We start from the raw sequence: 15,543 nt of genomic DNA, 5'->3' as shown, positions 1-15,543 counted from the left end.
CAGCTGTATCGACTGCATCCAAGTAGATCGAACCGCATACTGCGCGAGGTCGCCGTACAGTTCCTCGCCGCTCACAATGTCGTCGCCTTCCCCCTCTCCATTCTCGTCGCAGACTCCTTCTGCCCGATCGAATCTCACGGCAGCCTCTGTCGAACGCGACTTTGAGAGCGAGCTGGGGAATACTCCTTTACCAGATGACGTGGACTTGGATGGGACGGGAGGGGCGGAACAAGAAGAGGAAGCGGTTCATTTCTGCTTGCTTGCTGAATTCGATATTGATGCAGGGGCGACACTGGCGTATCAATATCCATATCCGACCGGTACGGACGAACAGTAAGTAATTAGATTTGTCCCGACTCACAGGACTCTCACTGATAATGGTCATGTAGTCGCCTGGCAGAACTGATGCTGCCCGATGGTGCACATCTCCGACCCGAAGACTGGACGGTATTCTATCTCGGTCAAACCGCTTCATCCGCCGTAGCCCCGATGCTGTCCCATGAGTCGTCCTCTGCTTCACGCGTATCTGCCGAATCAGATAGAAGAGCAAGTATGATGCCTTCAAGTCGGGCCACACGCGGTGTAGCGGGCGGCGGACTGTTGTATGTCCTGAACTGCGTGAGGATGAAGGAGGACAAGAAGATGAGGAGAGGTGCGATGGTGAAAGCCATGGCTATCTGTACTCCAAATCCGTACATCGGCATCTACAAGGTGAGCATCGTTTGGGATGACCTCATGCTGACTGACACGCGAAACAGCCACTACTCCTTCTTGCACTGGAAGAATACTTCATCTCCCCTTCACCTGAAATCCTAGCGAGACTGTTCGATTCTGCCAACGCTATTTCCACCGCTGGCATGCCGAAACTGTCGCGTTACGAGCGCATCCTCCTTCGATCATCTGACCGTAAAGATCTCCTCGAGGAGAAGTTCGGTGTACTCGAACCTGCAAGCGGGACGAAAGAGACGTTTGACGAGACCAGTGAAGCAGGACACAATTCGCTTGAAGGTGGCGAAGGACGTGCGAGTCATCAGAAGACGATGAGCTCGACGTCTGGTATGAGGATGGTACGCAAGGGAAGCGCGAATTCCTCTCAGATGCATTTGGCCACCCCACCGTCGTCTCGAGAGGGGAGACTGAGCCTCGACGTGGGATATGGAAATATCGGGAGGAGAAGGGGAGTTCCGAGAGACACACATTTCTTCGAGACGGAAGCGAGGTTCAAGAAGATCACCGTGCCAATAAGAATACCTATGACCGTTTTCGATGAGGATGTGGGAGATGTAAGTAACAACTCGTGATGTCTAGCTGACCAACAGTATTCTCTCATCGAGCTCGTACAAACGTTCTCCCAACACACTGCTCCCTTCCCAGCACCCTTCCATCCGCATCTGCATACCAATGGTTCCCTCACACTTCCAATCATCCTTATCCTCAATGCGATGCTAGCTCACAAAAGAGTCATGTTCCTCGGTCACGGTCTCCCTGCGAACCAGGTCGCCCGCATGGTCCTTGCCGCCTGTGCCTTGGGTTCAGGCTGCGGTCAAGTCCTACGAGGAATTACCGAAAGTGCTTTCCCCTACGCCAACCTGGCAAGTCTGGATGTGCTCGAAGAGTTCTCGGGTTTCGTTGCGGGGGTCACAAATCCTCGGTTCGAGGAACTACCCATGACCTGGGATGTGCTGTGTAATCTGGAAACGGGGAAAGTGACAGTGTCGAAGGATTTGAAGGCTGGTGGAGTGGGATCGATGAAGAGCGGACGATCGTCCGAGACCAGTTTGAGCGCCTCAATCGTCAAGGTGGAAGAAGACATGAGCATCGGGACGCCTCAGACTAAGATGAACTCGATCGCCAAGGCGGATTGTGTGGACAACCAGTTCATGGAAGAGGTGGGGTGGACACAGTATAACAAGAAAGCTAAGCTAACCCGCACAGATCCTCTCTGCTATGTCATCACATTACGGCGAAGCGAGCATCCGACTCCGGTTTACCGACTATCTGAGTCGTTTCGTCAGACTGGCAGCGTACCAAGAATCGTTGCACACCGGCACGACGAAAATAGGTTATCCGACAGCGAGCTATCGAGACGGTCAGCTCGGGAGTGGCGCCGTCTTCGCGGACGAGACGGCCAAGCAGAGAGAGATGTGGGCGAATGGACATAGGATAGATGCTTGGCGCAAGACCAGGAGCTACAAACTATATGCGAGAGTGAGTGGAGAGAGGCTCAACGCAAGCTGACGACGTGATAGGACTGGGCCTCGAGATACAAGAGACAAGCAATAGGATTTGACGTCCAGCATCAAGTCGCGCGATTGCGAGTGGGGAAGAACATGTCGGACGGCGAGGCCGAAGCAATCTTTGCTGCTTTGGCAAATGGAGTCAGAACGTATCAACAAGTGGTCGAGGTGAGTTATGAGCATGACTTGCTTGACTGACGATCAGCTTCTCACGCATCTACCTGCGCACTTTGGTGGCCTGCTGCCTGTGGCCAATGGATTATTCCATCGTTGGGCTGGAGTGAGGAACAACGCCTTGGAGCTGTTCACGAGGCTGCAGCAATATCCTGTGAGCAGCAACGGGACGGCTGGAACCCGCGCTGACACCTTGCAGGTCGGTCGACATGCGGTTGCCTCGATGAACTATTTCCACCGAAAAACCTATCTGCAGCTATACGGACGGCACGAGGCGATCTGGCAACAACAACGGGAACAGGAACGATCACGGACCGCTCAAAACGATCGTGTTCCTCTCAGTCCTCATGTCCATGGGGGTGAATTCGCTTCACCCGGTACGGTTCATGGTAGTGCGTCAACCACGCCCCAAGGAGTGTCACGAGCGTGAACATCTACCTTCTCTCAAAAATAGATTAGAACTTGTTGTAAGCATTTACTTTATATGCTCAAGCCGTATCGGCGCAAAAGAAAGAATCATGCATCCTTTCCTCTTCCCTATGATGATACACCTCTTCTACGCTCACGCTTAAGCGACAAGGGTGGAAGCGGTGGCAGCCTCGTACTTGAAGGTAGCGGGGACCTGCTGGGTCTTGATGTAGTATCGAGCGAGACGGTGGATTCGGGACTCGATGAGAATCATTCGGCTGAGCACACAGCGCACGAGCGTCAGCGAGTGTGTGGGGGCACGTGAGTGAGTGAAGGGTGGGGGGATGGCAGTACGTGGAAGAGAGATTGAAAGTGAAGGAGATATTCTGCCAGAAATGGTAACCACACTCACAACTTGGCATCCTTGTCACCTCGGTTTCGCTCGAGGTGCTTTCGGACGGAAACGGCCTTCTTGATGAGGTGGTACATGTCCTCGGGGATGGAGGGGGCGAGACCTGGTTGGTTTGAGTATCAGCGGTTGTTCTTCTGACATCCCTTCCACCTTCCTGTCCTCGACTCTTCTTCCCCATCACTCGCTCCATCTTGATAGTTCTCATTTCCGTGTTCACGTCCTACGCTCCTATTCTCCCTTTCCTCATGTGTTCTCTGCCATTGTGCCCCTCCCCCAAGCCCAAGCCCAAACCAAAACCCAAACCAAACCCAACTCCCACTCACCGTTGGTCTTCAAGATTCGGAGGATCTTGTTACCGGTGACGCTCTTGACCTGAGGGACACCCTGGGAGTCACGGAGGATGACACCAATCTGAGAAGGGGAGAGACCTCGTCGAGCGAGCTTGAAGATCTGGTCGATGACTTCCTCGGGGGTGGCCTTGGACCAGGAAGGTTGGGATCGTCGATAAGGGAGAGCAGAGGCGGAGATACCCTTTCCTTTGGAGTGCATTCTGTGAAGCGAGCGAGTGAGGCGAACGTCAGTACACTTTACTTGTCTTCCCTCTTCTCCTTCTCCGAAATGATCAAGCCGAGTTTCCCCCCCTTCTTCGACGATTGAAGACACCTGACTTACCGACCCATGTTGACGACTTTTGCTGCTTTTGTTTAAACCGACGAGGGATGGTGTACTGGTGTTCTTCGGCCGGACTGTGTAGTGATGAGAGACTGTCAGGACAAGAGCTGCTGATGTGGTGTTGTCAAAAGACAAAGGTGATTGGTACTCACGCAGTCTTGATGGTTGGAAAGAGGAGTAGTACCACGACTGGGATGGGTTCAAATGTCAAATTCGAGGTTTGCAGCTTGCCTCTCTGCGTGGGACAATGAGTGAGAGCGTGAGTGGTGAGTATGTCGTGGACAGTGAGGAAACGCAGCAAGCAAAATGAATTTCCTCTCAATTGTGCCACTTGTCGTTTGCAGTGAAAAAACGCCGTACAGTGTGGATACTTGGGGAATGTATCGCCGAGACGGTCAAACCAAACTCCGAGTGAAATCACCGACCGTGGCATCAATTCGAAAAATGCTCTGGGTGGGTTTCTGACTTTTGCTACCAGAGAGCAGCTGCAGGTCGTTCTCCGTCGTTGGACACTCTGCACTCTCTCACTCTCACTCTCTGTACAATTCAAGGTTCTTCTCACTCTCTTCATCGTTTCATTTCAACCCTCAACAATTCACGATGAAGATCAACTTCGCCAACCCCGCCACTGGCGCCCAAAAGCTCGTCGATTTCGACGATGAGCGAAAGACGTGAGTGTCGCAGCTCGACGGATCATTGGAAGAGGATGTTTGGCGAAAGGAGCAAAGTTCAGGGGAACACGAGAGCGGATGAACATGTTGGGAGAAACGGTGCTGACCTTTTCATTCTGTTGCAGCCGAGTGTTCTTGGAGAAGAGGATGGGACAGGAGGTCGCCATCGACTCCCTTGGAGAGGAGTGGGCCGGTTACGTCGTCAGGATCACCGGTGGTAACGACAAGCAGGGTTTCCCCATGAAGCAGGGTATGTCCGTTCTCATCGCTCAGCTCTCAGACCACGCTGACACTTTCCACAGGTGTCCTCTTGCAAAACCGAACCAGGCTCCTTCTCGCCGACGGTCACTCTTGTTACCGAGCTCGACGAGATGGTGAGAGGAAGAGGAAGGTGGGTCGTTGTCTTTTCTCGGATCATCACTGTGAAAGGAGGGAAGGTCGCTGATAGAACTCATGTTGACAGTCCGTCCGAGGCTGCATCGTCGGCAACGACATCGGTGTCCTCGCCGTCGCCATCGTCAAACAGGGCAACGCCGACGTCCCCGGTCTCACCGACACCGTCCTCCCCAAGCGACTCGGTCCCAAGCGAGCCACCAAGATCCGAAAGTTCTTCAACTTGTCCAAGGAGGATGACGTCAGGAAGTTTGTCGTTCGACGAGAGGTCACCAAGAAGAACGGAAAGACCACCACCAAGGCCCCCAAGATCCAGGTGAGTGGATCTCGATTACGCTTTTACAAGTGTTATACCCCCGAGTACTTCACTGATCACCCTCCTACACTCAGCGCCTTGTCACCCCCCTGCGTCTCCAGAGGAAGCGTCACCTCCGATCGCTCAAGAAGAGGAGGACCGAGGCCCAGAAGGAGACCGTCGCCGACTACAAGGCCGCTCTCGCCAAGCACGCCGAGGAGAGGAAGGTCCACCACGCCGCCGTCAAGGCTGCCAAGAAGGCCCGAAGGTGAGTCGGCGGAAATACTCGACTTGATTGATAGGATATACCGCTGACATATCCTCCCTCGTGAAGGTCCGCTTAAGCGAATCTGCGTGGTTTTGTTGGGCGGGGCTTCTTTTCTTACGCTGGTCGGTAGTCTCATGCCGATGTATATCATGAGATGATCGCCGGTGCGGAATAAAGCGTTGGGTTGCAGCGGGGCATACATCATTCGACATTCTGGTTCTCGGCGTGTCTGCGTTTGTCTGAATCTTTTCTCAGCTGAATCTCTTCCCGTATCGACGGTGGTCGCATGGTCATGAACGGTTCGATCAGGCGCAATTGGGATGATACATGGTGCATGGGCGAATGGTTGAATAATGATATATGCGGTCTAACACAACTACGTCTCCTTCATGCCTGCCTGTTACGGGGCATACTTGCTCACATATTCTGCTGCCTTCTTGTCGAAAGCTTTACGATCAGTACGATATTGATCGGCCTGCACAGTCGATGCGTCGAGCTATCAGCTTCGTCCACTAATAATGCCTTTCGGGATGAGGATAGCTTACGATAGAGGAGACTAGAGGATCGTCTGGGTTGGGTTCTTTGATGAGATTATATAGTTCTGTAAGGACTGGGCGGGGATTGAGGTCAGCTTCTCGCTCGACAATGGGGGTAGAAGGAAACTTTGAAGGAAGAAGACAGCAGATGGGACACTCACCAAAGTTCATCTTGGTGGCCGGTTTCCAATTCTCAGTCTTCAGCAATCCGATACAGATACTGCGATCGGCAAGACCTCAGTACTCCGTCTTGTTCTGTCACAACGTTGTCGGACCGACGACCAAGGAAACGGGAGGGATCATACTCACTTGCCATCACTATCGATGTTCGGGTGATACATCTTGGTCTTGAATTGGATCTGTCCGGATAGATCAGATCAGTAATGACGTCCTGCGGCTTATGACATGGACCGCGATGTTGACGCTCGTAGGTCGGGCAGCTTGCATCACAAGCGACTCGCGGTGAGACCTGTACTCACCAGTGGAGGCTTGAATGGATAATCAGTTGAGAAGGCGACCGAGATACCGAATCTGCCTTTCGCGTAAGGCGTGTTAGGCTTGGGTGAAACGGTGTGTCAGCTTCGACATTCATATTCATGGACGTCCAGTGGGAAGGGAGCAAAGAGGTGGACAACAGAGAAGGCGATGGGTTGACTGGGAGATGGAAGATCACTTACCGGACCTTTGATCACAACGTGCCATTGATACAGGTTCTCCTCGTTTGGAATCACAGTGATGTACTCGGGTGGACTGGATAGGAGTTCGGCGAGTTCCTACCATGAGATGGTCGTCAGTCTACCTTCGAGCGCGAATTTTGTGGCATTGACCACAAGGCAGAGGCTAGAGGTGATGAGGAGAGGAAGGAATGGAAAGGAAGGAAAGAAAGAAGGAAAGAGGGTGAAAGATCTTTACTCCACAAACCTTCTGGATTCGTCTATTGGACATCGTGATACCTTTTGTCAAACGAGGTGAACAGTATGAGTTGGTTCTGAGATAGTGCTGGCGACAGTGAAGTGACCAGCTTCGAGAGAGTCACAGATGGATAAGGAGAAGAAGGAGAGATACAAAGGAAGAGATGGACGAAATCCGTGGACGTGCCTCCACCTTCCCCTCTCTGTATGTACGAAATAGCGTCATTACGATTATCAGGCGAGAGACTAGATGCAACAGGTCGATAAACGCCATTCTCTTGATGTCCAGCCAGCTCCCACTGTCGAGACTCCGCAGACTCCATTTATGCATGATGGACGGTACAAACTATCGTGTTGAAACTTGAATGACTACTATAATCCTTACTGGAACCTCGTCGCAGCCTCCTCTAGCCGCTACGACCTGGAGTGCAGCTCGTTGATGAGACCGTTCCCTGAGCATAGTCTCCCACCGGCACATCTACTTCTTCATCTGAAGGCGCACTGTCAGCGGTTGCGGAATCGACGTAAGCAAACTCAGGACACTCACGAAGTCAACAAAGAGGTCGAGGCAGATCATGTCTTCTTCTTCAGCGGTGTAACCACGGACCTGAACAGAGAACTTGGCTATAGGCGAGCAGGGTCAGCGACGTCCATCCAGGAGCGAGAGGTCACGACGCTCGTTCATACAGTGTTGCAGACTGCAATTGTAAAAGCGCTCTCACCCTTTGGGATCTCCTTGGGAAGTTCGACGGTCTGAGCAACAGAGTAAGGACCGGGCTGGACGGGGCACTGGACGGTAGCATTTGCGTCTCGGCTGTGGTCACGACGTGCAAATGTCAGCGCTGGCACATATGATGAAGGCTCCGGAGACATATTACAGAGTTGGGGGTTGACGCAGTAGTATAGTAGACAACCACTCACGCTTCTTCACACACGTCAAATTGCTTCTGTAACAACTTGATCAAGCCGAGTTTGACAGTGACATCGGCGTATGCTCCTTCCTATGTATGAGAGGTGATTGGTCAACTTGTCGTATTACTTCTCGGAGAATAAAAGTATCCTCGTAGCTCACCTCAAGGACATCGAGAACGTCGGCATCGACGAAGACGGTGAGGTTCTTTCCAGGGACGGGAGGATCGGGGGATACTTTGATGGACTTGATTTGCCTGTCAAGTCTTGTCAGTGTGAGTCGAGGAAAGGCAACAGACTTGGTCAAAAGGGGATGTATTGACACGTACACAGCATCGGTTGCGAGACCTGATCGTTGTGTATGTCGTGACGTGCGATGCAGAGGGGTGAGTCACCAGAGTGAGACAAGGAGGGTTTCATAGAGGAGAGGGGAGAAGAAGACAGATATCATCATCAGCAAGCGCACTTCTCACGTCACCATCCACAACCAGTGAAAGTTATCATCACACTCACCACAATCGACATAGCTCCATGAATCCATAGTCCTCACTTCCCCATCTTTGACACCGACCACACCGGACTTGCCACCTGAACCCGAGACCAACTCTCCCGCCCAGCCCAACGCATCAGCGGCGAGAGAGGCGGAAGCGGTAGTTGCGAGAAGAGGCAGAAGAGCGAGGATGGTGAACTTCATGGTGTAGGAGAAATGACTGAGAGAGTGAAGATGGGATAGACGGAGAGACGAGAGAGATGGAAGAATGGAGAGATCAAGATAGAGGCTTACCGAGTGTTGCGTGCGCTTTGGTGGATTGGATTGGAATTGCGGGTATCGTCATTATCAGGACTGAGAAGGGTAAGAATCAGGGAATTGCCGCTTTAGGTATAAGCTTTGACTCAACGCGGGGCACCAACACGGTCGTGGGTAGACCTTTGAACATCCGACACGGTACAAAAACCAACAGCGAGGTATCCTGCATGTGGCTGACCGATTGACCTCGCGATTATCGACATGATGACTGGGCGCAGAAGTAGCTTCGCGATAGTGTTGATGGTTGCTGGACCGTCAAGGTGTGTGCTAGGTCCAGCCACGAACATCACCGCACGAAGATGCGCCTCTACCTCGGCCACATCTCCATCCTTCGCATCACAAGTACATTGTACGAGACAACGGCGTCACGCAACATCCACACGCGCGTTCAGCTCGTGCTGGGCCGTGTCACTGGCTGGATCTGCAACTCCTAAACCACCACGTCGGCCATCACCCTACCGACTTGTCCAGCCTCATGCTTTTCTAGCCGAATTTGCTCCCCTCCATGTCAGCGGTTGGCGTCTCGACTCGTTGGAACCGCAAGAGAGATTGGTGAATCCAGTCGGAATGGTGGACGATGTCCCCAATGTCGCTCATGGGGGAGGTGGGACGGCTGGGGGGGATCTACAATCGCGGAGGTTGTTACGAGTATATGAGTTCAAGGAGGGGAAAGAGGGTTGGAGAGAATTGTTGGCTTTCGTCCGAGAAGTTGGCAAGGTGGTCGAGGAGGAAGACGTGAGTGATTTGCATCCAGTGTTCTTCATCATTTGTACAAACAAACTGTGTCGTGTCTCGTTGGACGATTCATGATTATCTTGATCAAAGTGCTTGTTCAAGTACTATGCTGACAGCGCTCATCCACCGCAGCATCACCCCACCATCCTCATCTCCCCTTCAAGCGACTACAAACCCCTCATATCATTACCCTTATCAACAAGAAGTTATGTGGTAGAACTGGCCACCCATACACATACGCCTCTGCCGCCATACCCTCTTCCAACAAAAGGGGACAAGATGCGGCCTGGTGTGACGGGAAAAGACCTCAAGCTAGCCGAGAGAATTGAGAGTGTCTGGGAGGAGACGACATGTGGAAGAGGTGCGGTGCAGATGAAGATGGAGTCGGGATGAGGGCCGCAAACAACGAGACCGGGCATCGATCCGTATCGGTCAATACATGTAAGGTAGTATTCGCATCTTCACATGGTCAACCAGACCTCGGCACTCCAAGGTCGCAAAGCAGCATGCATGTCATTGATTGACGTATCGAGTCCATTCGAGTCGTCGGTACGACACCGACCACTACGCTGGATTCTTCCGTCTACTGTATGTCGTCGACGCCATTTTTGCGTTGTATTTGGGTCATGCGTATCAAGCGGCAGGTCCGGTGCCTGTGTGCGCCTGTTTTCGATCTCAACCTTTGTATGTGTCGGCGAAGATCGACAGAAAAGACATTCGACCGTTCAGCTCACACAGATGCATCCTGTCACTGTTTCATGGAGTAAGCAGCTCGACACGACCGTGCATCCGTCGTCGTTAGTCAATGCACGCTTCAGTCTGATACCACGCTCCTCAGTCTGGTGCATGAGACGAAAGAGCTATTCTTAGCGTTGACGTCGATCGCCATGGGTTTGGTACAGTAATCGGGGGATTTTCGTGGCGGCGGCGCCCGGTACGGTATGGTGCATCCCAGGGTCATTTTCACCTGCACTACTCACTACTCTCACACAGCGTCATTCACCAGCTTCCCTACAAACCCTCATGTTCACATTCCAGGTTGAGCTCGGCTTCCAATATCCACACTTCTACATCAACCCCCCTCCTCGTGATCGTCTGGGTAACATACCTCTCTGTATATACACAACAGCAATCCATATCTCATCCCCTCGTACAGTTTCAAATAACCACACAGAACCTCAAGTAGTCGACGTCGTCCCCTGCCCCTCCCTCGTCTTCGATACGGTTCCCACCCACTGTCATCACATCCTGTCCGAAACGAGTCTCCAAGTCGGACTCCTCTATACCTTACATCACCCCGTGTATGGTACCTCACTTTCAGCCAACGATGATCACGATACCATAACCTCGCCATCCGGGTCATCGCAACTGCAACGTAACGCTACATCACGGAACGTAACGTGTCAAGATGTTGAGATCACCGACGAAGAGGGAAGGATTGGAAGCGAAATACGATGTGGTGCTGGATTGTGAGTGTCTGCTTTCGCTGCGAATCATGCAACAATCTCCCTCGTCCCTCTTAACTGTGTCCCTACCTACACGCAAACACACACACACACACACACACACTTGTAACGAAGCCGCCGGTGTCGTCGGAACACCCATCGTGAAACGCGCATTGGTCTGTCCTCTCCCCATCCCCACCATCAATCTTGCTTTCAGTATTACACAGCTACATGCTGTTGGTTGCTCATACGTTGCCACTTGCATTCATGCGATCTCTAATGATCCTCTGGTCGTTATATACACACTGCTGTTCCTGCTCATTGCAACTGTTATCGTCGCTGTACTCATGATGCTCCTGACACCTTCCACCTCATTCTCCGCCCTGTCCCCTCCTCTCCCACCTTCCCCCCTCTATCGTGCCCATGGACGTCTACTCGAATTTCGTGAACTTCGATATCGACCACCAGTTCCCAACCTCGAACTTCATTCGGCTGCAGCAAGCGGTAATGTCGGACTGGTCCACTATGCCCTCACGCACGGTCAACCTGTCAACTCGGTATTGCATGGTGTCCTCCCACTGCACGCGGCATGCTCGGGAGGGAGTGTCAGCGTCGTGAGGATGCTGATAGAGAGAGGAGCCGATGTCAATGCGCCGAGATTGCCAAGGAGGTATAGTGACGGCAAGAAAGGGACAGCGCCAAGCGTAGGCACGGCGGGTGAGTGAATCGCGCAGACGCCATGGATAGGTCACTGATCGTCATACAGGTTCTACTCCCTTACATTTCGCCGCTGCAAACGGACATGCTCCGGTCGTCCAGATACTGCTTGCGTGTGGGGCAGATCCTACGAAACCTGATAAAAACGGTAATACACCCGAAAGACTGGCCCAGCTCAATGGGCACGACAACGTCGTCCGGGTGTTACATGTGTATAATCATCTGCAACATCAGGACGCTCTGAACGATGCTGCCGAATCTGATCGTGCAGAACCTCCGTCGCCCTCCGCTTCGACGTCCCAACTGGCGGAGGACGACGAGAGCAGTGTGAACTATGGCTCAATCGGATCAAAAACGGGAAAGGAAAGGGCTTTTAGCTTGTCTAGCACGAGATCTGACTCTGCTGTGAAGATGAGGAAGAGTCTAGAGGGGCTTTTGAGGCGCGGCACGAAGCATTCGCCGACCGGCACATCGTCCCATGGAGACGAGTCGCCCACCTCCGCCAACGCAGTACCGCCACGATTGTCTGTCGTTAGCGACATGACAACGACTGATTCGGATCACCTCGTCTCGCCTGTGGAGATCGAACGATCAAGCTCGCCGTCGCCTCAGAAAGGGAACAACACTCCTCTTGTTGGCCCTGACGACAACGCCCCTGGCAGCCCGGCGTCACTCAGTCGCGTCCTCAGCCATCACTCGGCCACGAGCAACCCATCCGTCAACCTTGGCTCGCCTCCCGCATCTATCACTCTAGGACCACCGCCTGCGCGGAGCCGGCTCAACTCCACTTCGTCCCACCGACCTTCCCTTCCTTCCATCTTCGAGAAAGCGGTTCATCCCGGTGCTACCTTCCGAGCTGCTATGCGGCATCATAGCGATAAAGACCATCCCGAGTCTTCTTCCAATCCAGGTTCTCCCCCACACGGCGAGAGCTCTCCTCCCCATTCTGGTGGCTCCTTCTTCCGAGGTCGACACAAGTCGCACGAGCCAGGCGCTGACCACGGGTCAAAGAAACACACGAAACATGGTTTCATCGGACTGTTTCGTCGCGGTCACTCTCCTCCCTCTCGTAGTCCCAGTCCGCCAAGACGATCAGAAGCGACAAAGCCCATCGCTTCTGAGGATCTTGATGAGGGCATAGAACGGCTGAAGCGAGCCAGTCTTGATATGGAAAGGAAGGAGGCACAGGGCGACGAGGTCATCAGTCTCAATGATGAGGATCATCCACAACGCACAACGGCGGCATCGGCGCCGGCCACGAAGACGAAATTTTTCCCGGATGGCGAACTCATCATACCGCCCAGACGTACGCCCAGCGATAGCAATGAGCTGCAGCCGCCACCTGTGACGACTCCGCCAGAACGACTCACTCGTCCGAGAAAAGGTAGTGAAGTCATCGTGCCTAGTCCGCTTGCGAACGAGTGGGCCAACGACGAGGACGAAGACTCTACAGGTCCAAGACAAGGGATACGGAGAGTCCGCACAGAAGTTTTGAAGTCGCCCTCTACCTCTTCGCCCCTCACACCCGATCCTTCTAGTCCAATATCCCCGGGTGCTTCCGGCGCCAGTACCAAACCTCGTTCTGCGACGTTGCCCAGCGGTATGGCGAATCCATTACTGCAGAGAACACCGAGTGGTTCACGGGTCGTCGGCCTCGGCTGGGAGGACGAGGTAGACTTGCGAAGAGTTGCTGCATCGGGGGTGATCCGACGAAAGAGCGAGAGGGAGAGGCTTCAGACTGAAGAGGAAGAGATCGCCCAAGTCCAGGGAGACGTGGAGGACGGCGACGCGGACGAATTCTATGACGCACCAGAAGCGGTCGAAACACCAGATCAGACTCAAGAACAGGTTGCTGAATCAACCTCCACCGCAACTCCCGAGCAGATTGATGACACTCAGTCGAGACCAGATGTCATTGGACGATTGCGAGGCGCCAGTATCGGCTCTTTCACCACCGATTCGTCGAGGCTATCAACGCCTCCCGCTTCTCTCCGCATGAGCAGTATGACAGACGACAGCGAGAGCTCAAGGGGATATGCTAATCGATCAGGCAAATCTGCGCCGCCTCCCCCTCCACCACTTGTCATGTCGGTCATAGACAGTCGACCGCGAGGCAAATCTGTGTCGTCAACTTCGTCTGGTGCATCGGGTAGACACTCGTACATGCAGACCAACTCCACCTCTGCGACGAGCCTGACCCCGACTTCGGCGATCTCCATCTCCTTGAGCGGACCAGGCTTCCCACCAGTACCTGAACATGAGGAGGTCTCGTCACACCCTGTTCATCGACGAACTCTGACCTCTCGGACCATATCGTCTCGAGCAGAGGCGAAAAAGGAACTTGAGGAGAATGAGTCAAATATTCTCCAACTGGCTCAGATGCCTCAATCTCTGGACTCGAGTAGAAGTCTGGCAGCTCAGCTAGCCGCATACGGCGAGAGTCATGCGATCGAGCAGGAGTTTGCGGAATTGGAAAGAAGAGGTGTTAAAGCGGGAAGTAGTGAGGACGGCGAGAGCTATTTCAGTGCGGACAGCATATGGAGCGGCGGGTCCAGTCGGTCATCCGAGAGGCCCAGGGACGGCAGCTTGAGGATGAGTAGGTTTGGTCGAGATCTATCATGGCTTGAGCTTCGCTGACTGTTACTTCATAGCTCGAGCGGTGTCGAGTCCGCTTGTCCCGAACGCTCCACGCTCATCGGTACCATCCATCAACACCATCTACGACAAACGCGCTGCTGCCTATCGAGATCGACTGGCTGCCTTGACTAGTGTTCCGCCCCTTCCGCCCTCTGCTACCAGCTCCGCGCGACGTAACAGACAACGGGCCGTATCATCTCACGAGATGTGGCTCGACGCTGGACCGACCAATTCACGTCATCATCCGCACTCTTCTCAACTGGGTAGTGAGCTTGGAGAAGAGATGGAGGATGTAGACCGACATCCATTCATCTCCAATCCTATGCCAGTAGTCTCCAATCCAGTGACCGGACAGCGATCGAGGAAGTCTTCAGGTTCGACGGTCGGCAGTACGCATTCCCGATCGCATACATTGCCCCGGCCGAATTCGAAGTATGCATTGCCTGCGTCCACCAATGCGCCCAATCCATTAACCGACGTGTTATCGACAAGATACCAAGGCTTGTCACTTCACACGCATTCTCCTCCTAAAGCAGCTTCACTCTTCGCGACGACCAGTCCTATCTCTCCGACATTCAATGGGAGTGGTTCGGCACCCGGGGTGGCAATGTCACCCTACACCTCGATTTTTTCGCACAGGTATTCCAACACCCCACTGAACGATGATGAATCGGATGATGAGGAGCAAGAGGGTAGGCAATATACGGTGATTGAGAATGATTGGAGAGGCGCGAGGGTGGTCGGACCAGAGGCGCTGGCGATGGCTGCTGCTGGAGCAGTCAGTGGGTCTGGTCCAGGGTTGGAGAAGAAGAAGTGGGCGGGTCTGAGAAAGCTGGGTAGGAAGTGAGGGGTAGAAAATTGAGTTGATTGGCGGGATGGACGATGGCGCTGGCGAGTTGTAATTTGACGACATGATGTGCCGTTTCGGGCGTGATTATGGTCGAATCATCGTCACAAGGTTTTGGGTCTGTTTGGGCTGTATGGGGGATCGCGATCTTTCATATCTTGTTTCGTTTCGGACCTGGAACTTGTTGAAGAAACAAAGAGAAATGACAAAAGGACGGAAAAGGATCTATCATTGGTAAAAGATCTTTGTTTTATATCATCTGTATATTCTTGTATATGATTGGATCTTGTGGCATGTAGCGATTTGTGTCTTCAGCCAGGTCGGCATGGTGATCATGAACCGACATGAATGATGTTGTCTTCTCGTGACTCTCTCATCGTCGTTGCGTCGTTGCGTCGTTGCGATCCACCTGCGATGATCTGATTATGAGAAGAGGGGACATTGCTCCATGAAATGCATCAGACATCT

General features: G+C 53.1%; 7 protein-coding genes across 7 annotated transcripts; 4 read left to right on the top strand and 3 right to left on the bottom strand.

Annotated features, from left to right (window-relative positions):
• Window positions 1-76: 76 nt before the first annotated feature.
• Window positions 77-2,841, top strand: IAR55_002787 (uncharacterized protein; the record flags this gene model as incomplete). Its single annotated transcript, XM_066945898.1, has 7 exons — window positions 77-333; window positions 390-711; window positions 759-1,283; window positions 1,335-1,889; window positions 1,936-2,208; window positions 2,443-2,565; window positions 2,611-2,841. 7 exons carry the CDS (start codon window positions 77-79, stop codon window positions 2,839-2,841), a joined length of 2,286 nt encoding a protein of 761 aa, XP_066803399.1.
• Window positions 2,842-2,979: 138 nt separating this feature from the next.
• Window positions 2,980-3,780, bottom strand: IAR55_002786 (40S ribosomal protein uS15; the record flags this gene model as incomplete). Its single annotated transcript, XM_066945897.1, has 3 exons — window positions 2,980-3,097; window positions 3,232-3,334; window positions 3,555-3,780. 3 exons carry the CDS (start codon window positions 3,778-3,780, stop codon window positions 2,980-2,982), a joined length of 447 nt encoding a protein of 148 aa, XP_066803398.1.
• A 723-nt stretch (window positions 3,781-4,503) lies between these two features.
• IAR55_002785 (40S ribosomal protein eS6) lies at window positions 4,504-5,534 on the top strand (the record flags this gene model as incomplete). The annotated part of the gene is made up of 5 exons (XM_066945896.1): window positions 4,504-4,574; window positions 4,700-4,824; window positions 4,877-4,965; window positions 5,038-5,283; window positions 5,358-5,534. The coding sequence occupies 5 exons, from the start codon at window positions 4,504-4,506 to the stop codon at window positions 5,532-5,534; spliced, it is 708 nt and encodes a 235-aa protein (XP_066803397.1).
• Window positions 5,535-5,930: 396 nt separating this feature from the next.
• IAR55_002784 (uncharacterized protein) lies at window positions 5,931-7,011 on the bottom strand (the record flags this gene model as incomplete). Its single annotated transcript, XM_066945895.1, has 7 exons — window positions 5,931-6,005; window positions 6,076-6,140; window positions 6,228-6,286; window positions 6,376-6,425; window positions 6,546-6,623; window positions 6,744-6,839; window positions 6,988-7,011. 7 exons carry the CDS (start codon window positions 7,009-7,011, stop codon window positions 5,931-5,933), a joined length of 447 nt encoding a protein of 148 aa, XP_066803396.1.
• Window positions 7,012-7,455: 444 nt separating this feature from the next.
• IAR55_002783 (phosphatidylglycerol/phosphatidylinositol transfer protein) lies at window positions 7,456-8,580 on the bottom strand (the record flags this gene model as incomplete). Its single annotated transcript, XM_066945894.1, has 7 exons — window positions 7,456-7,467; window positions 7,525-7,601; window positions 7,700-7,791; window positions 7,899-7,978; window positions 8,050-8,143; window positions 8,216-8,234; window positions 8,400-8,580. The coding sequence occupies 7 exons, from the start codon at window positions 8,578-8,580 to the stop codon at window positions 7,456-7,458; spliced, it is 555 nt and encodes a 184-aa protein (XP_066803395.1).
• A 681-nt stretch (window positions 8,581-9,261) lies between these two features.
• Window positions 9,262-9,822, top strand: IAR55_002782 (uncharacterized protein; the record flags this gene model as incomplete). The annotated part of the gene is made up of 2 exons (XM_066945893.1): window positions 9,262-9,429; window positions 9,562-9,822. The coding sequence occupies 2 exons, from the start codon at window positions 9,262-9,264 to the stop codon at window positions 9,820-9,822; spliced, it is 429 nt and encodes a 142-aa protein (XP_066803394.1).
• Window positions 9,823-11,224: 1,402 nt separating this feature from the next.
• On the top strand, window positions 11,225-15,075 carry IAR55_002781 (uncharacterized protein; the record flags this gene model as incomplete). Its single annotated transcript, XM_066945892.1, has 3 exons — window positions 11,225-11,591; window positions 11,641-14,187; window positions 14,243-15,075. The coding sequence occupies 3 exons, from the start codon at window positions 11,225-11,227 to the stop codon at window positions 15,073-15,075; spliced, it is 3,747 nt and encodes a 1,248-aa protein (XP_066803393.1).
• Between the last annotated feature and the right edge of the window lie 468 nt (window positions 15,076-15,543).

The sequence above is a fragment of the Kwoniella newhampshirensis genome, chromosome 5 (assembly GCF_039105145.1).
Source record: "Kwoniella newhampshirensis strain CBS 13917 chromosome 5, whole genome shotgun sequence".
Taxonomy (NCBI): Eukaryota; Fungi; Basidiomycota; class Tremellomycetes; order Tremellales; family Cryptococcaceae; genus Kwoniella; species Kwoniella newhampshirensis.
The sequence above is the reverse complement of the archived record's forward strand: the minus strand, read 5'-3'. Positions and strand labels throughout refer to the sequence as shown.